Source organism: Babylonia areolata, chromosome 27 (assembly GCF_041734735.1).
Source record: "Babylonia areolata isolate BAREFJ2019XMU chromosome 27, ASM4173473v1, whole genome shotgun sequence".
Classification (NCBI taxonomy): Eukaryota; Metazoa; Mollusca; class Gastropoda; order Neogastropoda; family Buccinidae; genus Babylonia; species Babylonia areolata.
Window position 1 is genome coordinate 34,811,007 of NC_134902.1, and position 27,090 is coordinate 34,838,096.

Genomic DNA, 27,090 nt, shown 5'->3' on the forward strand with positions numbered 1-27,090 from the left:
ATAACATAATATGACATGACTTGTCACCACGAAACACAACACACCAAAAGACAATGCAATACAATGCAGAGTATTGTGATAAGTTACGATACAGTATAACACAACATAGTACATTACACTACATTACACTACACTACATTACATTTCAATACAATACAATGCAGTAGAATACAGCGCAGTACAACTACGGTACAGTAGAATACAAAGCAGTACAACACAATATAACACAGTACAGTATAATGCAACACAGTACAATACACTACCATAAAATGCAATACAACACAGTACGATGCAAGGCAATGCAGTTCAATACAGTACAATACAATACAACACATTACAAGTCAGTGTAATACAATGCAATGCAACACAGTACAACACAACGGAGTGCAGTACAGTACAACACAACACAACGCAATACAACACGTCACAACGCACCACACCTCAACACAAAACAGTATGACACAACACGGTACAACACAACACAACGCAGTACAATACAACACAACACGGTACAACACGACACAGTACAACACAACGCAACACAGTGCAACCCAAACCAACACAACATAGCACAACACAGTACAACACAACGCTACACAACACAGTAAAACACAACGCTACGCAACACAACACAGTCCAGCACAACACAGTACCATACAACACAAGACTACAGCACAACACAACACGACACAGTACTACACAACACAAGACTACAACACAACCGAACGCAGTACAGCACAACACAACACAGTACCGTGAAACAACCCAACCAAACCAAACCCAAACCAACACAACACAGTACAACACAATACAACCGAACCCAACCCAACCCAACCAAACACAACATAACACAACGCAACGCAACACAACACAGCATAGTACAACACAGTACAAACCAACACAACACAACACAGTACAAACCAACACAACACAACACAGTACAACCCAACCCAACACAACGCAACACAACATAACACAGTACAACCCAACCCAACACAACACAACACAACATAACATAGTACAACCCAACCCAACCCAACCCAACACAACACAACATAACACAGTACAACCCAACCCAACACAACACAGTACAACCCAACCCAACACAACACAACGTAACACAGTACAACCCAACCCAACCCAACCCAACACAACATAACACAGTACAACCCAACACAACCAAACCCAACACAACACAACATAACACAGTACAACCCAACCCCACGCAAACCCAACCCAACACAACATAAGACAGTACAACCCAACCCCACGCAAACCCAACCCAACACAACATAACACAGTACAACCCAACCCAACCCAACCCAACCCAACATAACACAGTACAACCCAACCCAACACAACACAGTAACGCTGACTGACTGGCTGTGCAGAGGACACCTTGGTGCACGCGGTCAGCACGGCGCTGAACGTGGCGCAGAAAACCAGCACTGCTGCCGAGGAGTACTACAAGTCAGTGTGCCCTTTCTGTTGTTGTCTGTCTTCTGTCTTTTATTCTTTTCTTCCTTCCAGCGGAGAAATTCAGCACTGCTGCTGAGAAGTACTACAAGTCAGTGTGCCCTTTCTGTTGTTGTCTTTCTTGTCTTTTACCTTCTTTCCTTCCTTCCTTCCTTCCTTCCTTCCTTCCAGCGGAGAAAACCAGCACTGCTGCCGAGGAGTACTACAAGTCAGTAGGTGCTTTCTTTCTTTTTATATTCTGTCTTTTTTTTCTTTCTTTCGTTCCTTCTTTTCTTCCTTCCTTTCTTCCTTCCCTCCTTCCTTCTTTCCTTCCTTCCAGCGCAGAAAACCAGCACTGCTGCTGAGGAGTACTACAAGTCAGTGTGCCCTTTCTGTTGTTGTCTTTCTTCTGTTTTTTATTCCTTCTTTCTTTCCTTCCTTCCTTCCTTCCTTCCTTCCAGCGGAGAAAACCAGCACTGCTGCTGAGAAGTACTGCAAGTCAGTGTGCCCTTTCTGTTGTTGTCTTTCTTCTGTCTTTTATTCCTTCCTTCCTTCCTTCCTTCCTTCCTTCCTTCCAGCGGAGAAAACCAGCACTGCTGCTGAGGAGTACTGCAAGTCAGTTGGTCCCTTCTTTCTTTTTTCATTCTGTCTTTTATTCTTCTTTCGTTCCTTCCTTCCTTCCTTTCTTTCATCCTCTCTTTTGATTTTCTTTCTTTCTATCATTTATTTTTATTTTGAGATCTTTCAGTTTCTTTTTTTTTAATTCTTTTTGTCTATCTTCCTTTATTTTGTTGTTGTTGTTGTATTGTTCTGTCTTATTTTCTTTTCTTTCTTTCTTTCTTTCTTTTTCTTCTTTCCTTCTGCCTTTCTCTCTCCTTCTCTCTCCCTCTCTCTCTCTCACTCCCTCTCCCTCCGTCTTTCTCTTTCACTCCCTCTCTCTCTCTCTCTCTCTCTCTTTTTCTCTCTCTCTCTCCCTCTCCCTCTCTCTCTCTCTCTCTTTCTCTCTCTCTCTTTCTCTTTCTCTCCCTCACTCTCTCTCTCTCTCTCGAGTGTGTTTATGTATGCGTGTGTTGTATTTTGTCATTTAAACAGATGCATTACTATACAACGTGAAGCATGCAAGCGATGAATTTATCTCATCGTGTCATTAATACAAATGCATTTATGTGCAACGCAAAGCGTGCGAACGATGAATGTATGTCATCGTGACAAACATTTTAAAAGGACATTGTGATCATTAATTTTATTCATTCATTTATTCATTGTGGTGTTCCCCTCACGTCCAACGAATGCTAAAGCGTCCACTGAACTTCCAAACTGATCCATATAAGCGATGCTACATCTACTGTAAAAAATGAATAAATAAATAAATAAATAAATAGATAAATGAAATAGAAAAAAGCAGGTGCTCGACCTTCTCATAACCCAGACCACAGAAACGCTGTGCTCAGCTCCCGCTCGTGTTTGCAATTCTTACTGCGTCAGAAACCCCAATACACACAATTCCTGTACAGACGTTTTAACTCTCTCCAAACGAACGGCGAAAGAGACGACGTTAACAGCGTTTCATCCCAATTACCATCATCAAAATATTGCAAGCGGAACGCTCTATTACTGAAGAGGTGAATGTTGACAAAGAATATCACCGTTCTGACGACGGAAGCTAAAGGTTGGGTCATTGAGACACCCACTGGACATCCGAGGGGTCTGTATGGAGGAGAAGAGAGGACTGGCCGTACTGAGTGAGTTAAAAGAGCGTACCTAACAACGAACACAGCGAGCAGTGAACCAAATGTCCACACACACACAGTCAATCATCACTATGTGAGGTCAAGGCCTTACCAGCGCGTTGGGTGTATGCGAATGTCGGGCATCTACTCCTGTTGTTTGTTTGTTTGTTTTTTCACTGTAGATGTGGTTAGCGTATATTGGTCAGTCCACCACGCGCGCTTCTGAGACTTGCCTCTTTGAAACTGAAACTGAAAGCGCACGTAATTATTCAACCTAACACACATCAAAGACGAGACAAATTCTGATGCTGATTCTGATTGTGGTGGTGAGCATGTGACAGACGTTACGTTCTTTTCTGATGCTGATTCTGATTGTGATTGTGTGCATGTGACAGACGTTACGTTTTTTTCTGATGCTGATTCTGATTGTGGTAGTGTGCATGTGACAGACGTTACGTACTTTTCTGATGCTGATTCTGATTGTGGTATTGTGCATGTGACAGACGTTACGTTCTTTTCTGATGCTGACTCTGATTGTGATGGTGTGCATGTGACAGACGTTACGTTCTTTTCTGATGCTGATTCTGATTGTGGTGGTGAGCATGAGTCAGACGTTACGTACTTTTCTGATGCTGATTCTGATTGTGGTGTTGCGCATGTGACAGACGTTACGTTCTTTGCTGATTCTGATTGTGTTGGTGTCCATGTGACAGACGTTACGTTTTTTTCTGATGCTTATTCTGATTGTGGTGGTAAGCATGAGTCAAACGTTACGTACTTTTCTTATGCTGATGCTGATTCTGATTGTGATGGTGTGCATGTGACAGACGTTACGTTCTTTTCTGATGCTGATTCTGATTGTGATGGTGTCCATGTGACAGACGTTACGTTTTGGAGCAGTCGGACTCCATCGACAGTTTCGGTACCCTGAACTGGAAGCTGGCCGTGTGTCTTTTCATCTCCTGGGCCATCGTGGGCGTGTCGCTCATGAAAGGCGTGCAGTCCCTGGGAAAGGTGAGAGTGTACCCCCCGAAAACGGAGTATGGCTGCCTACATTGCAGGGTTGATTTAAAAAAAAATATATTTAAAAAACCGGCGATAGACGGAAAAGCCTGACTCGTGTACATGCGAGTGAACCGTGGGAGTTACAGCCCGCCAACCAACGAAAAAGAAGAAAGGTGAGAGTGTGATATTATATTGGAGTGATGGCCTAGAGGTAACTCGTCCGATTAGGAAGCGAGAGAATCTGAGCGCGCTGGTTCGAATCACGGCTCAGTCGCCGATATTTTCTCCCCCTCCACTAGACCTAGAGTGGTGGTCTGGACGCTAGTCATTCGGATGAGACGATAAACCGAGGTCCCGCATGCACTTGGTGCACGTAAAAGAACCAACGGCAACAAAAGGGTTGTTCCTCGCAAAATTCTGAAGAAAAAAAAAATCCCCTTCAGTATGATAAACAAATAAAATTGCACGCAGGAAAAAATACCAAAAAAATGGGTGGCGCTGCAGTGTAGCGACGCGCTCTCCCTGGGGTGAGCAGCCTGAATTTCACACAGAGAAATCTGTTGTTATCAAAAGAAATACAAATACAGATTCAAATACTGCTGCTGCTGCTTCGTGGAAAAACCGTGACAACTAAAATTGCAGACAGCAAAAAAACAAACAAACACACACACACACACACAAAACACACGCGCGCGCACACACACACACACACACACACACACACACACACACACACACACACACACACTTAAAAAAAAAATCGGTTGGCACTCTCAGTGTGTCGACTCACTCTCCCTGGGGAGAGAGCTGCAGCCCGAATTTCACTCAGAGAAATCTGTTGTGATAAAAATGTCATGCAATACAATACAAATACAATACAATGCTACTAACTACTGATACTGCTACTGGTGCTGCTGCTACTGCTGCTACTGCTACTGCTGCTACTTTTGTTGCTGCTGCTACTACTACTACTGCTTCTGCTACTACTACTGCTACTACTGTTGTACTACATCTGCTGTTGCAACAACTGCTTCTACTACTACTGCTACTACTTCTACTGCTATTACTGCTCCAGAATGTGCATTTGTATAGCGCCTATTCTCTAAAATTGATATATCCCCAAGCGCTTTATAAGACGGGTTAGAATCACACATGCGCGCATGTGCTTCTTCTTCTTCTTCTTCTTCTTCGTCTTCTTCTTCTTCTTCTTCTTCTTCTTCTTCGTCTTCTTCTTCTCCTCCTCCTTCTCCTCCTTCTTCTTCTTCTTCTTCTCCTCCTCCTCCTCCTCCTCCTCCTTCTGCTTCTTCTTCTTCTTCTTCTCTGCCTTGGGTTTACACCCCACATGCAGCGGGTAGTACTGGGTTGCATGGTTACCACTATGAGAATAGCACCTCTGACCAGACTATCTCTCTCTCTCTCCCTCTCTCTCTCTCTCTGTTTTTAATCATTGCATCCCCATCACCCCCACCCCCCCCCCCCCCTCACCCCCCCCCCCCCCCCCCTCTCTCTCTCTCTCTCTCTCTCCTCCTGTGTTTCTAGTCTAATGTATTTGTCCTACTTTTGGTTCTTGCACCTCCAAATACACTGCCGGAGCGGGCATGTGGAATTTCTGAAACATAAGACATAAGACAGGGGACACAATTCGATTGCAGATGCCTGGGAGAGATCGAGTGCTTACAGTCTGTGTTTGTGTTTCCTTGCGCGAGTGTGCATGCGTGAGAGAGAAAAGGCTTGAAAATCTGCATTTTAAAGGATAGTAGAAAAGCAATGGTGTGCATAAGATAGACAGATAGATGAGGAGAGAGAGAGGTGGGGAGAGAGGGAAGCATTTGGGTTTAGTAATACTATTTTGAGCAACCACATATGAGCTGTTTCCATACGGGATCAGCACGCATGCACAACACACACACACACACACACACACACACACACACACACACACACACACACACACACACACACACAACACACACACACACACACACACGCACATACACACACACACACACACACATACACAACACACACACACACACGCACACACACGAACCCAAGGAGCGGTGTCTGTCCCTCACCATGTCTACGGGTGGTCTACGTCACGGCCACCTTCCCTCCCCATCTCCCGCCCCCTCTCCCTCAACCGACCCCCTCTCGCACATACTCACTCCGCCCCCCACGCCCACACTCCCACCCCACATAACCATGCACCGAATTGACTAAAGAAATATGTGTTAATGTGCACGTTGTGTATTTTATACCCCCTCCACACACACACACACACACACACACACACACACACACACACATACACACACACACACCTGTCCCCCCCCCCCCCCCACACACACACACACACTGTCTGTCTTTCGTCTCGCTCTCGCTCTCACCCTCACTGTCTCTCTTCCAAAATATTTTTGTTCATGATATAAGGATCCTGCTTTCCTATGTTATATTTGTGTTGACATCATGTATATGTTCAATTGCTATTTTTCTGTATATTTTTGTCCACATAGAATTTGTGTGTGTGTTATCGCGCTTGATTTTTCATGTTATACTCTTCCTACGCCTCCTCCCTTTTTTTCTTTTATTTCCTTGTTTTTTTTCTTTTTTCTTGTTTTTTTTCTTCTGAGGGCAAGGTGAAAAACAAAAGCTGTACAAGTTTTCTCTTTTACCCTCAGTAAAGATCCTTTTGACTTGACTCCATACTATAGAATAGAATAGAATAGAATATGTCTTTATTACCAAGTGTACCGGGGTCACAAGGAATATTGGGGGGATAGTACATAACAAGATAAGAACATATATCGAAAATCATACACAAACACAGATACAGTAGAAATAAGATGCATACAAGTGCATATCAATATAAAAACTTGTGCATACTCACGCATGCACACACACACACACACACATGCACGAACACACACGCGCGCGCGCGCGCGCGCACGCACGCACGCGCGCGCACGCACGCACGCACGCATACACACTCACACACACACACACACACACACACACACACTTGTAACAAGCAGCACACACACACACACACACACACACACGTTTGAACAGAAGCTGTATATTACACGTGGATGGGGCTGATGACTAGATATTCAGGTAGATGATTGTTGGTTGCACAATTCTATTTACATATTGATATTGACGGTGTCTGTCACCATGTCCACACTGACACACAGGTGGTGTACTTCACGGCCACATTTCCCTACCTGATGCTGACCGTGCTGCTCATTCGGGGCCTGACGCTGGAGGGCTCTGCCACGGGCATCGAGTACTACCTCAAGCCGGACTTCCAGAAGCTCAAGGAGCCGCGGGTGAGTGCAGTGCAGGATGAGTGCAAGGTAGCAAGGATGCTTTGGTTTAGCTTATCTCTGAAAGGCAGATTATTGTTGTTGACAGGAGTACAGGATACAAGATCATTGCAGAATCTCTGAAAAGTGAAATTATTGACAGGAGTGGAAGATTCGAGATGCAAGCATACCTTATTGTTTTTTTTAAAAGACATGGTGTTGACATGAGTGCGATATACAAGATTACTGTATATCTCTAGATTATTGTATTATCTCTAAAAGAGCTATTGTTGACAGGAGTTCAAGATACAGGATTATTATTGCATTGTCTCTAAAAGAGAAATTGTTGACAGGAGTTCAAGATACAGGATTATTATTGCATTATCTCTAAAAGAGCTATTGTTGTCAGGAGTTCAAGATACATGATTATTGTATGTCTTTAAAAGAGCTATTGTTGACAGGAGTACAGGATACAAGATCATTGTATTATCTCTGAAAGAGCTGTTGTTGACAGGAGCGCAAGATTCGAGATGCAAGCATACTTTATTTTCTTTTAAAAGACATGGTGTTGACATGAATGCAAAACACAAGATTACTGTACATCTCTAGATTATTGCATTATCTCTAAAAGAGCTATTGTTGACAGGAGTTCAAGATACAGGATTATTATTGCATTGTCTCTAAAAGAGAAATTGTTGACAGGAGTTCAAGATACAGGATTATTATTGCATTATCTCTAAAAGAGCTATTGTTGTCAGGAGTTCAAGATACATGATTATTGTATGTCTTTAAAAGAGCTATTGTTGACAGGAGTACAGGATACAAGATCATTGTATTATCTCTGAAAGAGCTGTTGTTGACAGGAGCGCAAGATTCGAGATGCAAGCATGCTTTATTTTCTTTTAAAAGACATGGTGTTGACATGAATGCAAAACACAAGATTACTGTACATCTCTAGATTATTGCATTATCTCTAAAAGAGCTATTGTTGACAGGAGTTCAAGATATAGGATTATTGTATTATCTCTAAAAGAGCTATTGTTGACAGGAGTTCAAGATACAGGATTATTATTGCATTGTCTCTGAAAGAGCTATTGTTGACAGGAGTACAGGATACAAGATTATTGCATTATCTCTAAATGAGCTGTTGTTGACAGGAGGGCAAGATTCGAGATGCAAGCATACTTTATTGTCTTTTAAAAGACATGGTGTTGACATGAATGCAAAACACAAGATTACTGTGCATCTCTAGATTATTGCATTATCTCTAAAAGAGCTATTGTTGACAGGAGTTCAAGATATAGCATTATTGTATTATCTCTAAAAGAGCTATTGTTGACATGAGTTCAAGATATAGGATTATTGTATTATCTTTAAAAGAGCTATTGTTGACGTGAGTTCATGATATAGGATTATTGTATTATCTCCAAAAGAGCTATTGTTGACAGGAGTTAAGATACAGGATTACTGTATATCTCTAAAAAAATAGCTATAGTTGACAGGAGTGTAAGATGCAGGATTATTGTATTATCTCTAAAAGAGCTATTGTTGACATGAGTTCAAGATATAGGATTATTGTATTATCTCTAAAAGAGCTATTGCTGACATGAGTTCAAGGTACAGGATTATTGTAAATCGCTACAAGAGCTATTGTTGACATGAGTTCAAGATACAGGATTATTGCATTATCTCTAAAAGAGAAATTGTTGACAGGAGTGCAAGATACAGGATTATTGCATTATCTCTAAAAGAGCTGTTGGATTTGGTAAAATGGAATGGTGGTTTATTTAACAAGAAAAATAACTGATAGTTTCAGTTTCAGTTTCTCAAGGAGGCGTCACTGCGTTCGGACAAATCCATACACGCTACACCACATCTGTTGAGCAGATGCCTGACCAGCAGCATAACCCAACGCGCTTAGTCAGGCCTTGAGATAACTGATAATGAATGCTAAAAGTGAAAAACCAAAACTTTAGATTACCGAATTACTTGAGCACTTTTTTTCGGTGCACTTGATAACAAATGCACTTGAGACCTTATTCTTTCGATCGAGAGAGAGAGAGAGTGCGGGGGTGCGGTGCGTGGGGTGGGGGGGGGAGAGAATGACAGATGAATGAGATAGACATACAGACAGAGAGGTATGGTGAGACAGAAAGACAGAGAGAGAGAGAGACAAAGAGAGAGAAACACAACAAGAGAGAGAGAGAGAGGGGGAGAGATAGTGATAAACATACAGATAGAGACAGACAGTCACTGAATCAGACAACGAGAAACAGATAAAAATGTGTGGAGAAGGAGGAGGGGGGGTGAGACAGAGCAAGAGAGAGAGACACACACAGAGAAAAAGATGGAGAGTAAGTGAGAAAGAGAGAGAGAGAGATGGACAGTAAGTGAGAGAGGGAGAGATACAGAGAGAAAATGGATAGTAAGTGAGAGAGATACAGAGAGAAAGATGGAGAGTAAGTGAGAGAGGGAGAGAGAGATACAGAGAGATACAGAGAGTAAGAGGGAGAGACAGAGAGAGAGAGAGATACAGAGAGAAAGATGGAGAGTGAGAAAGATACAGAGAGAAAGATGGAGAGTAAGTGAGAGAGAGAGAGAGATACAGAGAGTAAGAGGGAGAGAGAGGGATATATATACAGAGAGAAAAATGGAGAGTAAGTGAGAGAGAGAAAGAGAGAGAGAGGGGGGGGGGCGGGGGTGCGACCGCCTTCACGAACAACATCCAACACCAATGAGTATTGTGTGACTGTTGTCACCGATCAATAATGACAACGGGAAGCAACAGCATGAGAATGGGAAAAAGTTCAGAGATTGAAAAAAACAAAAAAAGGAAACAAAACAAAACAAAAGAAAAAAAATTTTTTTTAAGATACACATCGCACCACAGGAAAAACCTATATTAACTGTTCAGTTGGTATCAGACAGTAGTGGTATTGATCTGACAGGTTCAGTGTCTTCCGCTGTGGTGCTTAGAGGAGAGACACATCACATAAAAAGACAAGCTGTTGCAGAGATGCCTCATGTTTGTTTCTATGGTGCGTCGCTCGCCGCAAAAGCCGAACATTTTAATTTTGCCAGCTCGGTAAATATTCGCACGTTCTCAGAGCGCTCAGTTCAAAGCACGGAGCTTCGGGATTGAGAGTTTCAGTTTTAATTTCTCAGGGAGGCGTCACTGCGTTGGGACAAATCCACATACGCTACGCCACACCTGCTAGGCAGATGCGTGGAAGCAGCATAACCCAAAGCGCTAATCAGGCCTTGAGTGCATGCATGTATATTTGTGTACTTATCATAGTGGATATCGTCTTAAGAATTTTGTCAGAGGACAACATTTTTGTTACCATGGGTTCTTTTCTCAGTGCGCCAAGTGCGTGTTTCAAACATGGCCTCGATTTATTGTCTCAACCGAATCTACACGCTCAGTTTTATTTTCCATTTTAAACTGAGAAAAAAGGGCGAGAGCGGGATTCGAACCCAGACCTATACAGACAATGTATTCGGCACTGAGAATTGACTGCTTAGGATACGTTTGTATACATACATATATATATATATATATATATATATATATATATATGGAGAGAGAGGGGGACTGAGGGAGAGATGGATAGACAGATGAATAAATGAGAAACATTAACCCTTTGACTTTTGCTGTCGAGTAAACTAGTCAGTGAAGGGCTAGCTGTCATCTGAAGCAAACTGAGCTTGCAGGTCAAGGTGTCAGTCACTACACTTCATTTTTGACATCTTCCTCTTGGGGCAGCGTTGCTTTTGTTCAGTAAAATCAACAGTTAAAACTACAGAAAATGTAGTAATTTAAGCTGTGAATTCATGCCACAATGATCTCATCTCACCAAGGTTTAGCCGTTAATGGGTTAAAAACGTGTTCAGTCATAAGCGGTTTTGATCGCGCTCATAACAATACGAAAATGATTTCCCTTTCTCATATATGTGCAATATTTCGATTTTTGACACAAAAAGTTTATTGCTGTGACAGTTTATTGTTACGACTTTAACAATATTTTGGCTTTTTTTCTCGGCGTATTTCTGTTTTTCGTATGTGTGTATTTGTTTTTAATCTGTATGTGAGCTTACAACAAACGTTCAGCAAAAAATGCTTGAAGCTGTGTACCCTTGCAAGTGACTGAATGTTTTCAGTCCAAAAGCAGTTAAAAGTTGAATTCACTGCAGTTTGATTCTGTCATGTTTTACAAGCACTTCGTGGTAAAACATACACACGCCCCGCAGTTTGCTACCAGCGTGTGACCATACTTTCACTTTGTCAGTGAACTGCAGACACTGTGCGTGTGTGTGTGTGTGTGTGTGTGTGTGTGTGTGTGTGTGTGTGTGTGCAATTTGTTTTTCTTTTACAACAATTTTTTTTTTCTCTTGCAGAAAGAACTTCTTCTTCTTCTTCTTCTTATTCTTCTTCTTCTTCTTCAGTATGACACAATCCGCATTCAACACATTTAAGGAGAAACAACAACAAAAAATGCATTTAATTCAAGCCAGTGCCACCACCAATGATGACGACAACAACACCTACAAAAAAAAATAAAAAGTAGCCCTATTACCATTCATCCAGATTGTACAGTCAACATTACGTTTGACAGTCAACATTGCTAATCAGTGCAGTCATCGTCATTATATTGATTTACCAATCCTAGCCTGACCTGCTTCTGGTGAAGCTCTCGTGGAGTCAATGTTCTCCAAACGTACCAGAGAGAGAGAGAAAAGGAGGGAAATCTTGAGATAAGAAACGGTTGTTGTTGTCGGGGTGGTTTTGTTGTTGTTGTTTTTGTTGTTTTGGGTTGTTGTTTTTTTCTTTGTAAATGTTTCAGTGTAATATATTTCAATGTAAAGTGTTTCAATGTTAAATGTTTCAGTGCAAAGTGTTTCAATGTAAAATGTTTCAATGTTAAATGTTTCAGTTTAAAGTGTTTCAATGTAAAGTGTTTCAATGCAAAGTGTTACAATGTAAAATGTTTCCATGTTAAATGTTTCAATGTAAAGTGTTTCAATGTAGTGTTTCAATGTAAAATGTTTCAATGTAAAGTGTTTCAATGTAGTGTTTCAGTGTAAAGTGTTTCAATGTAAAGTGTTTCAATGTAGTGTTTCAGTGTAAAGTGTTCCAATGTAAAGTGTTTCAATGCAAAGTGCCCCCTCTTCGTGTTTTCAATCACACGTCGTGCACGTGCTAAGCGTGTGAGGGTTTGGGAGAAAGAAGGCCGATTCAGAAATGTAGGAGCGTGTTTGTATGTTTAAGAAAGTGTGTGTGTGTGTGTGTGTGTGTGTGTGTGTGTGTGTGTGTGTGTGTGTGTGTTGTATAACTTTCTTGTCACGACATTTGTCCCAAAGACATCTCTCTCTCTCTCTCTCTCTCTCTCTCTCTCTCTCTCTCTCTCTCTCTCTCTCTCTCTTTTCTTTCTCCCTCTTTCTCTCCATCTTTCACTCTCTCTTATCCTTTCTCTCTATTCTTCCACCTCATACTCCTCTCTCCTCCTCTCTCTGTTGTTGATGGATTTGTTTTTTTTCTTTTCTTACTCTTTCTCCTCCCCTCCCACACATTGAATGCGCACATCAACGAAACATCATGGAAGAGAGAGAGAGAGAGAGAGAGAAAGGGAGAGAGAGAGAGAGCTATATAACAAAAGTAAACAGCATGGGTATAGATTGACAAGGGAAAAACTCTCTCTGATATGTTTCATATTGTGTAAATGAATCTCACTTCATTTGGTGAATTCTGTTTATTGTCTTTCTGCAGATTATTTTTTCACTTTTTGCTTTTAAACCCTACCCCAAACTACCAATATATTCATTCTCTCGCTCGCTTACACACACACACACACACACACACACACACACACACACACGCAGCCACACAACAACCCTACACACACACCCAATCTGCCACACTCACACTCAAATTCAGTTTTATCCAATGAAACGTACTGAGGAACAGACAGACAAACAAACAAAAAGATTAAATAAAAAACCCACACAAGAAAAATATAACGAAAAGTGGCCGGCTCATTATGAGACAGGTCGAACATACCAAAGTTGCAAGTGCTGTCTACGATATTGGGGAATAAAAGCTGTCAGCCATTTGAACATTCCTCGTTAACGGTATTGGTTTTTTGTTGTAGTTGTTGTTGTTGTTGTTGTTGTTGTTGTTAATCCCTTCCCTTTAGTATCCATAGTGACAAAGGAGCGGCGAGAAAGTGTCAGTGACTTGCCGTAGGAAGCCTGATGTTGTAATGCCATTCTGATTTTCCTTCTGTTTTTGGTTCCAGTGTTTGGAATTTTATCCTCTTTGCATGCATGTGATGAGTTTTATTTTATAATGGAATGTCCCAATTATGATCTGTTACGAAATAGATATGTTCCAAAAAAATAAAATATTTGTCTCCAAAATCGGTTTTTAATTTTTGTAATATGCTCAGAGGAGGCAAAAACGTCATTTTAGCTGTAAGATGATTAGATTTGCAAATGTTGCCTAGCAATACATTTGGAGTTAAAAGACTTTTGTGTTTTCTCAACTTTTATGTGACATTGTTGTGCATTTGGAAATGTTTGTTCTGGGCATGAAAAGATTATTTTGCAGTAATCCTCCATACTCCAGTAGGAGTGAAAGGATAATTAAAACTTGAAACTTGTGTTTGTTCGTGTGTTGGGTGGTTTTGGGGGCGGGGAGATGGGGGGGGGGGAGGGAAGTGGGTTGGTGGTAGTGAAGGAGTGTGTGTGTGTGTGTGTGTTTGAAAATAACTACAAAAAGAACAACAGCAACACTGCAACAGGTACAACAATATCATCATCAGCATCAGCAACAATAGTAACAAAAACAACAACACTACCAACATTACTTTTCAGATTCAGTTTCAAGAAGTCAAATCGTGTCGGTGACCCATATATCCTCCCACCATAGCAGCCGTTGACAACAACAGCAACAACTCTCTACTCCTCTGCTGAACTCTGCTCTCCTCTGCTCTGCTGTACACTGCTCTGCTCTGTTCTAGTCTACTGTACTCTGCTCTACGCTGCTCTGTTCTGTTCTAGTCTACTCTGCTCTACGCTGATCTGCTCTGTTCTAGTCTGCTCTGCTCTGCTCTACACTGCTCTGCTCTGTTCTAGTCTACTGTACTCTGCTCTACGCTGCTCTGTTCTGTTCTAGTCTACTGTACTCTGCTCTACGCTGCTCTGTTCTGTTCTAGTCTACTGTACTCTGCTCTACGCTGCTCTGTTCTGTTCTAGTCTACTCTGCTCTACGCTGCTCTGTTCTGTTCTAGTCTACTCTGCTCTACGCTGCTCTGTTCTGTTCTAGTCTACTCTACGCTGCTCTGTTCTGTTCTAGTCTACTCTACTCTGCTCTACGCTGCTCTGCTCTGTTCTAGTCTACTCTGCTCTACGCTGCTCTGCTCTGTTCTAGTCTACTGTACTCTGCTCTACGCTGCTCTGTTCTGTTCTAGTCTACTGTACTCTGCTCTACGCTGCTCTGCTCTGTTCTAGTCTACTCTGCTCCACGCTGCTCTGCTCTGTTCTAGTCTACTCTGCTCTACGCTGCTCTGTTCTGTTCTAGTCTACTCTGCTCTGCTCTACGCTGCTCTGCTCTGTTCTAGTCTACTGTACTCTGCTCTACACTGCTCTGCTCTGCTCTGTTCTACTGTACTCTGCTCTACGCTGCTCTGTTCTACTCTGCTCTGTTTTATGCTGCTCTGTTCTACGCTGCTCTGCTCTCTTCTACGCTGCTCTGTTCTGCGCAGCTCTGCACTGTTCTGCTCTGCTCTGTTCGACGCTGCTCTGCTCTGTTCTACTCTGTTCTATGCTGCTCTGTTCTACCCTGCTCTGCTTTGTTCTGCTCTGCTCTGCTTTGTTCTGCTCTGCTCTGTTCTACTCTGCTGTACTCTGCTCTGCTCTACTCTGCTCTACTCTGCTCTGTTCTGCTCTACCCTACCTTACTCTACCCTACCCTACCCTAGTCTACCCTACTCTACTCTACTCTACTCTTGCTGCACTGTGGTTGTTATTATTAATGTCGTCGTTCTTCCACAGATGTGGTGCTGAGCGCCCTTCTCTACCATTCTCTAACCTACCCTACCCTGTCCTACTCTACTCTACTCTACCCTTCTCTGCCCTACCCTACTCTACCCTACCCTACCCAACCCTACGGTACTCTCCTCTGCTCTTTCCTGCTCTGCTCTGCCCTACCCTATTCTACTCTGCCCTACCATGCCCGACTCTTCTCTGTCATACCCTAGTCTGCTCTACTCTGCTCTACTCTACTCTACTCTACTCTACTCTTGTCTATCGTCGTTGTTACACAGGTGTGGTGCGACGCGGCCACCCAGATCTTCTACTCGCTGAGCGCCTGCACGGGCGGCCTGATCGCCATGTCCAGCTTCAACAAGTTCTCCAACAACTGCTACAGGGACGCCCTCATCGTGTCCATCCTGAACTGCTCCACATCCATCTACGCGGGCTTTGTCATCTTCTCCATCCTCGGCTTCATGGCCCATGAGAAGGGGGTGTCGGTGGCTCAGGTGGCCAAACACGGTCAGTTGGTTTGGTTTAGTTGTTCTCTGTCTCTCTGTCTCTCTCTGTCTCTGTCTGTCTGTCTGTCTGTCTCTCTGTCTCTCTGTCTCTCTCTCTCTCTCTCTCTCTCTCTCTCTCTCTCTCTCTCTCTCTCTCTCTCTCTCTATATATATATATATATATATATATATATATATATATTTCGGCTGAGCCTTTTGTTTTCATCATCCAACTAAGAGATCATATGGAATCTATTACTATATTCCTACAAAGCCTTAAAAAGATGTGCAGTTGCTGTTAGCAATATATATATATATATATATATATATTGTTTGATGACATGTTTTCTTTGTATACCATTACGATTGTAACTTACTTGTTCAGGTCCTTTCAGAATGGGCCGATGGTCTTCTGAATAAATAGCATTTCAATACCATTTAATCTCTCTTCTCTCTCTCTCTCTCTCTCTCTCTCTCTCTCTCTCTCTCTCTCTCTCTCTCAAGTGGCATTTTTCGTTCGTCGAAAATGTCGAAAGGTTCAATCATACAGGCTGTTAAAAATAAGCTATTGGCTTATGGTATGATATGATACGATACGATATATGATATGATGTGATATGATATGATATGGATACTTATATAACGCCTATCCTCGGTCAGCTCTAAGCGCTTTACAAATACGGGGTCATTAGCACAACAGGCTGCCTACCTGGGTAGAGCCGACTGGCGGCTGCCATTTGGGCGCTCATCATTCGTTTCCTGTGTCATTCAATCAGGTTTCAGACACGCACGCATATACGTTCATACAGACATACAACATTTTACGTGTAAGAACGTTTGATTGTCAGTCGTGTCCGACTATGAATGACCACCATCAGAACTAGCAGAGGAGACAGCTGTTGTCGTCCCGACTGGATAATTATCTGGGGCTAGAATTTGGTGAAAGTGGAGAGTGTCTTGCCCATGATTTGATTATGATTTGGTTCGTCGGCAGGTCCAGGACTGGCCTTTGAGGTGTACCCGGAGGCGCTGTCCCAGATGCCGGTGCCTCCTCTCTGGTCAGTCTTCTTCTTCCTCATGATGGTCACCCTGGGCTTCGGTTCTCAGGTACACGCTGCACACTTTGTTTGTTTCGTTTTCTTTCTGCCTTTGTTTGTTTGTTTGTTTTGCGCGTGTGTGTTCAGTTTCATTTATTTGATTCCTTTCTACATAAATTGATATTAGACATGGGGCCGGTGCGGGGGCGGGGGGAGAGGGTATAGAAAAAAAAAGAGGGGGGTAGAGGGATAAAAAAAAAAAAAACAAGACTATTCACAACGTTAACTTACCTATCTTGCTAAAAATTTAAAAAAATCTTTCCAACTCTAAAATGATTATATAGTTGTAAAGAAAAATTTTTAAAAACGTAATATAACAACCCATTTGGACTATGTAACAAAGATCCGGACAAAGAAAATCAAATCAAATTCAAATGCACGTATGTGTGTATGTGTGGGGGGGGGGGAGTGGGGGGGCAGTATAAATATGTGCGTGACACTATCCATGTGTGTGTGTGTCCTAAATTGCACGTGTACATTGTACGTAGCCGTAGTTAACTCCCCTACCACATGGTGGTGAAGAACTGGGATTGTTTCCCTTTATCTGATACCGACGTGCATGTGTGTGTGGATGTGTGTGTCTTTGTATATATGTGTGTGTGTGTCCGTGCGTGCGCACGTACAAATCTATGCGTGCGTGTGTGTGTGCGTGCGTGCGTATGTGCCTGTTCATTTGTGCGTCTGCGTGTGCATATGTGTGTGTGCGTGTGCGTATTTGAGTGTGGGCTTGCGCGCTCATGTGTATGTGTGAGTGTGTGTGTGTGTGTGTGTGCGCAGGTTCCCGCGGTAGCGCGTGTGTGCGTGCTTGTATATTATGTGTATACGTGTGTCTGTGTAATGTCTATGTACAATTTCTGTATATAACATCTGTGTATATTTTGTCTGTTTTTGTGTGCGTGTGTTTGTATGAGAATGTGTGTACATGTGTGTGTGTGAATGTGTGTATGTGCGCGCGTGTGTGTGCGCGTGCTTGTATGTATGCGCGTGCGTGTATCTGGTTATGATGTCTGCGTACAGTTCCTGTGCATGGCATGAAACATGTTACAGTTCTCCATCGTGGAGTGTGTGATGAGCGCCCTGATCGACGAGTTTCACCGCTACATTAACAACAAGAGGAAGATCCTCTACTTCCGTCTGGCCGTCGTCCTCTCCTCCTTCCTCCTCGGCCTCCCTATGGTCTGCAGTGTAAGTGTCTCACTCTCTCTTTTTCTCTCTCTCTCTTTCTTTCTGTCTCTCTCACCCTCTCTCTGTCTCTCTTGCTCTCTTTCTATCTCTCTTTCTCTCTTCTCTCGCCTCTCTCTCTCTCTCTCTCTCTCTTCTCTCACCTCTCTCTCTCTCTGTCACTCTCTTCTCTCGCTTTCTCTCTCTGTCACTCTCTCTCACTCTCTCTCTCATTCTCTCTCTCTGTCTCTCCTCTCTCTCTCTTTCTCCTCTCTCTCTTTCTATCTCTCTCCCTCTCTTTATCTCTGTCTCTGTCTTTCTATCTCTCTCTCACTCTCACTCTCTCTCTCACTCTCTCTCACCCTCTCTTTCTCTCACTCTCTCTCTTTCACTATCTCTCTTTCTATCTCTCTCTCTTTCACTCTCACTCTCTCTCACTCTCTCTCTCTCTGTCTCTCTCACTCTCTCTCTCACTCTTTCACTCTCTTTCTATCTCTCTCTCTTTCTCTCTTTCACTCTCACTCTCTCACTCTCTCTCACCCTCACTCTCTCTCTCTCTCTCTCTGTCTCCCTCTCTCTTTCTCTCTCTCTCTCTCTCTCCATTTCATATGACCTGGTTTTGGTTGTTTCATCATCGAAGTCACTGAGCGGCATGTGGAATTTCTGAAACATGAAGACATTTGACATTTTTAGTTGCCGACAGGACAGGGGAGACAATTCGATTGCAGATGTTTGTGTGTGTGTGTGTGTGTGTGTACACGCGTGTGCTTGAGTGCGTGGGTATGTGTTTTTTGTGTGAATTTTTGTGCGTCTGTATATGCGTGTGTGACTCTGTGTGTGTGTTACTGTGTGTCTGTGTGTGCATGATGTTGTTGCCGTTGTTGTGTACACGATGTGGTGTGTGTGTGTGTGTTCGTTCGTTCCTTATCTTAGCGTCTTTTCACTATTAGTGATATTAGTGGAGTGGGGTGGGGAGAGGGGGTGGGAAGAGGGGGATGATAAGCCAGGGTAATACAGAAAAGGTAGAAAACTGCTAAGAAATGCATAACCAACATGAAATTACCCTTAACAGTAACAATTCAATAATGATGACAATAACAAAAACCATTAACACAACTATGAAGCACATTAAAGGAATGTAGAAGTAGGGCTGTGAAAGTTCTACAAAAAGAACCTCGTTAGAAATAACTTCCCAAAAATCATCTGCAGAGTAGTTACTCTCTATGAAATGCTTGGACAAGAAGATAACGTAACTGCTAACAGTGACACAAACTATGATGCAAGCCGAACTACTTACCACAAATGCATATAACATTTTTAATGTTTTTTGTCTCCAGCGCGTCAAGTTTTATACGGAAGAAAGTAGAGCTTATTAATCTTGTATAGCAAGTTGATGGATTTGGTATCTTTTCTTTAATAATATACTCTGGGAATAATGTCCCTTTCTATTTTGAAAACTTTGCCTTCCATCGTTAATGAAATCGACCCCATGCTGTTTTTTTGTTTGTTTGTTTTTTTTCTAACATAGTGTATGCCTCTTTCACGGAAAGTCGGACATGTATTTTTGTCGATTTTTCTTAATCTTGTGCTCCTCTTTTAGCTGCGTTGTCAGCAGTTTCATTGACATAAATGCCCACATGAGAAGGCACCCAACAAAAACTGACATCAGTACCTTTAATCCTCAAACAATGTACCAAAAATTGTTAATGATTTGCCTCAATAACTAAGTCAGGTCTTGTTTCAAGGCTAAATTATTCTGGAGCATAAAGGACTGATTTGGAATCAACAAAGAATGCTATTTTCAAGAAAACTCTTTCATGGCTCACGAAGTAGCTCAAAGGTTGTATAATAGCAACAACCTCTGCCGTAAATCTGGAAAGATTTTTTCCAATAAAGTAAGATTTTTCAACTTTAAAAGTGGGAATAGAAAAAGCTGCTCCAGCATTTTTGTCATACCAACATTGCGCAAATTTCTTCAAAACGGAACAGAGTCTCTGTGGGCTTTTCCATATACAATAGACTGAGCAACACACTAGACGCCACGTTCTTGGCATCAGAGATCTTTTCCCGTCCCTCTTGCGGCCAATCAGTGGCAGCCTCTGTGCGTGTGTGTATGTTTGTGTGTGTGGGGGGAGTCTGTGTTATATATATATATATATATATATATATATATATGAGTGTGGGGTTGGGGATGGAGGATATGGGCGTGTGTGTGTGTGCTTGTACAAGTAAGGGTTCATCTCTGTGTGTGTGTGTGCGTGCGTGTGTGTGCCGTGGAAGCTGCGATACATAGCCTAGAAATGAGTGTGTGGAGGAGGGGGATAGAGGAGGTGCAGGGTAATGTGTGTGTGTGTGTGTGTTGGGGCCCATGTACGTTTATGTGTATTTGACTGTGCTTTCATATCTGTGAAACTGCATGTTTGGTGCATATCTGCTATGCATATGTGTGTGAATGTGTGTCTCCATGTTTTACTTTTATTTGCTTATTTATCATCATTGTTGTCTTTTTTGTCTTTTTTTATTATTATTATTACTACTACTACTACTTTTTTATATAAAATTATTTAATTATTTATTTATGTACGCTTATAGTTGACTTCATCAAGTTTTTGCGCCTTATACATATTATTAGTAGTAGTAGTAGTTCTTTTCTTTTTTTCTTTTCTTTTTTTTTTTTTTTTTTTCTCAAGGCCTGACTAAGCGCGTTGGGTTACGCTGCTGGTCAGGCATCTGCTTGGCAGATGTGGTGTAGCGTATATGGATTTGTCCGAACGCAGTGACGCCTCCTTGAGCTACTGAAACTGAAACTGAAACTGAAGCTCCAGCATTTTTGTCATAAAGAACGAATCTGTCTAATATAATCATGGAGATGATTCTGGTATTTTTCTGCTATGTGTATTCTAGCAGTACTCGTCGTGATATTGATGTTTTCTTCCTTTTTTTGTTTCAGAATAATTAATATCAAAATCTGCTTTCAACATTTTGTATACGGGGTGCTGTATGTCTGTGTGTACGTATTGTTGTTGCCGTTGTTACGTGTACGGGGTGCTGTGTGTGTGTGTGTGTGTGTATGTGTTGTTGTTGCCGTTGTTGTGTACACGGGGTGCTCTGTGTATGTGTGTCTGTGTCTGTGTGTACGTGTTGTTGCCGTTGTTGCTTATACGGGGTGCTGTGTGTGTCTGTGTGTACGTGTTGTTGTTGCCGTTGTTGTGTACACGGGGTGCTGTGTGTGTGTCTGTGTGTACGTGTTGTTGTTGCGTATACGGGGTGCTGTGTGTGTCTGTGTGTACGTGTTGTTGTTGCGTATACGGGGTGCTGTGTGTGTCTGTGTGTACGTGTTGTTGTTGCCGTTGTTGTGTACACGGGGTGCTGTGTGTGTGTGGCAGGGGGGCATCTACCTGCTGAACCTGGTGGACTTCAGCGTCGGTGGCTTCCCTCTGCTCTTCGTGGGGCTGATAGAGCTGATCGCCATCAGCTGGGTCTACGGTCAGTGCCTTCACTGGCCCTCACTGGCCCTCATTGGAACTCACTGACCCTTATTGCCCTCACTGACCCTTACTGTCCCTCCCTTGTCCTCACTGTCCCTCATTGCCGCCTCACTGCCCCTCATCTTACTTGTCTCTCACTGCCCCTCATTTTCCTTGTCCCTCACTGTCCCTCATCTTCCTTGTCCCTCACTGTCCCTCATCTTCCTTGACCCTCACTGTCCCTTATCTTACTTGTCCTTCACTGCCCCTCATCTTACTTGTCCCTCACTGTCCCTCATCTTCCTTGTCCCTCACTGTCCCTCATCTTCCTTGGCCCTCACTGGCCCTCACTGTCCCTCAACTTCCTTGTCCCTCACTGTCCCTCATCTTTGTCCTCACTGACCCTCACTGACCCTCATCTTCCTTGTCCCTCACTGCCCCGCATCTTCCTTGTCCCCCACTGACCCTCACTGTCCCTCATCTTCCTTGTCCCTCAGTGGCCCTGTCCACATGTCACCGACACCACGTTCTTCTCATTGTCGCCTTCACCACTGTGCGTAGTAGTAGTAGTAGGAGTGGTGGTGTTGCTGATGTATCATCATCATCATCATCATTATTGTTATTGTTAGTATTATTATTATTATTTAGCATTGAACTCTTGATCCAGTGTTCACAGGTGGACCACCTGAAGCCAATTGCATTGCTTGGTTCTAACTTTTTGACAGTTACACGTGACTAAATGCCTACGTTGACCGAACTACGCCATTGGTTAGTTCCATAAAAACGGCAGCAGAATTCCTCTCCTCCTTTGGAAAGCCCCTTGGCAGCATCTCCATCTTCACTGACTCCATGTCCACACTCCAGGCCCTTGACTCCCCTGATCCTGGTCCACTGATACAGTCCCTTAAGGCCTCCCTCGCAACCCTTACCCAAACAGCCCAAACGACCCTCTAGTAGGTGCCTGCCCATGTAGGCCTCCCAGGCAACGAGCGTGCAGACCACCTTGCTAAGGAAGGAAGCCAGCTCACACAGCCAACCGTTCCTGCCACGTATGAGGAAGCAAAAACTCTCCTCCGCAGCAGATTCCGAAGAGGCTGGGTCACCCTGAACGGAGGCAACCAGGCACACCAGGATCCCATCAGGACACTGGAGAGGAGACACCAGCCTACCATCTACCGCCTTCGCACAGTACACTGCGGCCTCCGAGCACACCTGAAGAGGATTGGAGTGGCAGCCACATCCCTATGTGATTGCGGCCCGGCTGACCACCATCCCATATTCTCCAAGACTGCCCCCTGTATGAGAAGATGCGGCAGCAGTCCTGGCCTGGGGGTGCTGACCTCAACACCAAGCTCTGGGGGACGGTAGCCGATCTTCGCCGGACGTCCGAGATTGTGGCGTCCCTCGGACTTCGACCCTGACTGCGTAGCTGTCGAACGCAAAAGATGAGAAAGAAAAAGAAAAGTTAGTTCCATACTACACACAGATAGCAGCGGGTTTACGACCATATACTTGGCTCTTCCGTCAGAGCAATGCAACTGGCTTCTGGCAGGATTCGGGGCATTGTTTAGGCGTGGTGTTGTGCCCCTGGGGGAAGGCATCTTACCCCGATTTTCCTCACTCCACCCAGGTGTGAATGGCTGGCTACCTGACTTCGGTCGGGGAAGGTTCGAAACGGGGTAAGGAGAGGACTGGGCCTCGCCTTCCTGTGCCGAGCCACTAGACACAGTGAACCTGGATATGAATTCACTTCGCCGATCGTCGTAAAAAGCTTATGAGACATTTAACCTTTTCGTTATCAATGTTATCATTATTATTGTTGTTGTTGTTGTTGTTATTATTATCATCATCACTACTACTACTACTGCTACTACTACTACTACTGTTATTATTATTGTTGGCATTATCATTATTATTGTTATTATTATCATTATTATTTCATTAAAATCAGCAACAGTAGTTGTAGTAGTAATAATAGAAGTAGTAGTTGCAATACGTCAGTGTCACCAGCAGCAGCAGTAGCTGGTTTTTTGTTGTTGTTGTTTTGTTTTTTGTTGTTGTTGTTGTTTTGGGGGGTTCCTTCTTTCTTTCTTTCTTTTTTTCCGTCCCAGTTTCATCAATTCTATGTTTGCGAACAGAGTTTATAGTTTTTGTAACTTGTTTGACCATTGATCATCAATAAACAAGCAGTGTTTTTGTGTAAGCAAACAAAGAAACAAACAAACGCGGCTTTGAAATAAGCAAACTAGCATATAAATAAAGACGCTCGCTCTTGTTGTAGACTCCTGTTTTGAAAGAAATATTTGATGGGACGATCTCAACGCGATTTAGAATTATTTTCACACGACTGTGATTTATGACGCATGATTGAAAATGACGTCAGAGTGTGGCTGATGACGCAGGTTTCGAGGACTTTTGGAGTGACGTGGTGATGATGGTGGGCGAGAAGCCCCGGATGTACTGGAAGGTCTGCTGGGTGGTGCTGTCCCCACTGGTTATCGCTGTGAGTATCGTCGTCGTTGTCGTCGTCGTCATCGTCTCGTCCACGTACTTGTCGTCATGATCCTTTTCGTTGTTGTCGTCGTGTGTTTCATTCTCATCATCTTCATCATCATCATCGTCGTCGATGTGTGATGTCATTCTCATCATCTTCATCATCGATGTCTGTGTCATTCTCGTCTTCATTATCATCGCTGTTTCATAATCATTATCATCGCTGTCTGTGTCATTTTCATCATCCTCATCGATGTCTGTATCATTTCCATCATCGTAATCACCACTGTCTGTGCCATTCTCATCACACACACACACACACACACACACACACACACACATACACACACACACACACATATACATATACACATATATATGTATATATATTTGTATTTGTATTTCTTTTTATCACAACAGATTTCTCTGTGTGAAATTCAGGCTGCTCTCCCCAGGGAGAGCGCGTCGCTACACTGCAGCGCCACCCATTTTTTTGTATTTTTTCCTGCATGAAATTTTATTTGTTTATCATACTGAAGTGGATTTTTTTTCAGAATTTTGCCAGGAACAACCCTTTTGTTGCCGTGGGTTCTTTTATGTGCGCTAAGTGCATGCTGCACACGGGACCTCGGTTTATCGTCTCATCCGAATGACTAGCGTCCAGACCACCACTGAAGGTCTAGTGGAGGGGGAGAAAATATCGGCGGCTGAGCCGTGATTCAAACCAGATTCTCTCGCTTCCTAGGCGGACGCGTTACCTCTAGGCCATCACTCTATATGGAGGGGGTCGGTGTGGTGGGGTTGGTGACGGGAAGAGAGAGGGGTGTTGAAATGAACAGCGTGGAGTGGAGGGGGGTGTGTGTGTGTGTTATAATGCATTGTATATATTGTGCATTCGTTCCTACTCCACGTGGTCCCACCAGGTGACGATCCTGTTCAACATCATCTACTACAAGGAGCCGGACTTTGACGGCGTTCCTTTCCCCACCTGGGCCCTGGTGGTTGGCTGGCTGATAGCGCTCTTCCCCATCCTCGTCATACCCGCCTGGTTCCTCTACAAGTACTGCACCCAGGGTGGATGGCAGGTGAGGCCTCTGTGTGTGTGTGTGTGTGTGCGCGCGCGCACGCCTCACCACCCTCCATCCCTCCCTCACTCCATACCCTCACCTCCACCCAACCCTACCTCTATTTCCCTCATTTAAAAATAAGAATAGTGATAGTTATCATCACCATCATTATTATCATCATCATCATCATAACGTTAATAATGATAATGATAAGAATAATTATGCTACTACTATTACTACTGCTGCTACTACTACTAATAATAATAATGATAATAATATTGATAACAATGAAAATTATAATAATAACTGTGGTCACAACAACATTAATGATAAGAATAATGATAATAAGTTATAATCAGTCATCATCATGACAATCATAATAATCATGATGATAATGATAGTAGCAGTAGTAGTAATAATATTAACAATAACGACCATCATCATCAATAATGATAATAACATAATAATAATAATAATGATGATGATGATAATATTAACGAAGACAACCATGACAATAATAAATGATGATAATAATAATAAGAAGAAGAATGATAATGATAGTAATATCAACAACAAAAACAAAGAGATAAACAAACAAGTAATAATTCCACGCTGCCCACACCCACCCCAACAGTTGCTGAAGCTGCGCAGCACCCCTCTTCCGTCCTGGGGCCCCGCTCTGGCCAGACACCGCACAGACCGCCGCTACCACCACGCGGCGCTCGACGCCTCCTGCTCCTCCGCCACCGTGGGGGGTGGCCCCCTGGGGGCCGGGGGCGGCCCCGAGCCTCTGTCCATCCGCAACACCACCGACCTGCTGACGGTGCTGCGGCCCGAGGAGTTTGCGAGGCTCATGGGCGGCAGCTCCTCCACCTTGAACACAGGGTCCTCCCTGACCATCAACACCAACGTGGGCTCTGCCTACGGGAGCAAGACCAGCGTCTGAGAGTCTTTGTGTGAGGGTGTGGGTGTGGGGTGGGTGATGTTGGGATGGGATGGGTGATGGTGTGGTTTGGTTCTTCTCCCTGCTGGGCTGTAAGGGTGTTGAATGGAACAGCGTGGCTTGGAGTGGAGGGGGTGTGGTGGGGTTGGGGGTGGAGAGAGAAGGGTGTTGATGGAACAGCGTGGAGTGGAGTGGAGGGGGTGTGGTGGGGTTGGGGGTGGAGAGAGAAGGGTGTTGATGGAACAGCGTGGCTTGGAGTGGAGGGGGTGTGGTGGGGTTGGGGGTGGAGAGAGAAGGGTGTTGATGGAACAGCGTGGCTTGGAGTGGAGGGGGTGTGGTGGGGTTGGGGGTGGAGAGAGAAGGGTGTTGATGGAACAGCGTGGCTTGGAGTGGAGGGGGTGTGGTGGGGTTGGGGGTGGAGAGAGAAGGGTGTTGATGGAATAGCGTGGAGTGGAGTGGAGGGGGTGTGGTGGGGTTGGTGAAGGGAAGAGGAGGGTGTTGATGGAACAGTGTGGAGTGGAGGGGGTGTGGTGGGGTTGGGGGAGGAGAGAGAGGGGTGTTGATGGAACAGCGTGGAGTGGAGTGGAGGGGTTGGGGGAGGAGAGAGAGGGGTGTTGATGGAACAGCGTGGAGTGGAGTGGAGGGGTTGGGGGAGGAGAGAGAGGGGTGTTGATGGAACAGCGTGGAGTGGAGTGGAGGTGGTGTGGTGGGGTTGGTGAAGGGAAGAGAAGGGTGTCAGATGGAACAGCGTGGAGTGGAGTGGAAGGGGTGTGGTGGAGTTGGGGGAGAGAAGCGAGGGGGGTGGTGGTGGTGGTGGTGGTATTGGGTGTGGAGGA

General features: G+C 43.8%; 1 protein-coding gene across 2 annotated transcripts in view; it reads left to right on the forward strand.

Moving 5' to 3' along the window:
- Positions 1–26,340, forward strand: part of LOC143301256 (sodium- and chloride-dependent glycine transporter 1-like) — a 71,287-nt gene extending 44,947 nt beyond the window's left edge. For both annotated transcript variants that reach the window (XM_076615402.1, XM_076615403.1), the window contains 10 exons: positions 1,392–1,470; positions 4,067–4,199; positions 7,385–7,519; positions 15,820–16,048; positions 17,021–17,133; positions 18,171–18,308; positions 21,671–21,770; positions 24,154–24,254; positions 25,168–25,329; positions 25,946–26,340. In XM_076615402.1, the coding sequence (XP_076471517.1) occupies positions 1,392–1,470; positions 4,067–4,199; positions 7,385–7,519; positions 15,820–16,048; positions 17,021–17,133; positions 18,171–18,308; positions 21,671–21,770; positions 24,154–24,254; positions 25,168–25,329; positions 25,946–26,257 (1,502 nt within the window). In that variant the 3' untranslated portion in view covers positions 26,258–26,340. The remainder of the gene's footprint in view (positions 1–1,391; positions 1,471–4,066; positions 4,200–7,384; positions 7,520–15,819; positions 16,049–17,020; positions 17,134–18,170; positions 18,309–21,670; positions 21,771–24,153; positions 24,255–25,167; positions 25,330–25,945) is intronic.
- Positions 26,341–27,090: the final 750 nt, after the last annotated feature.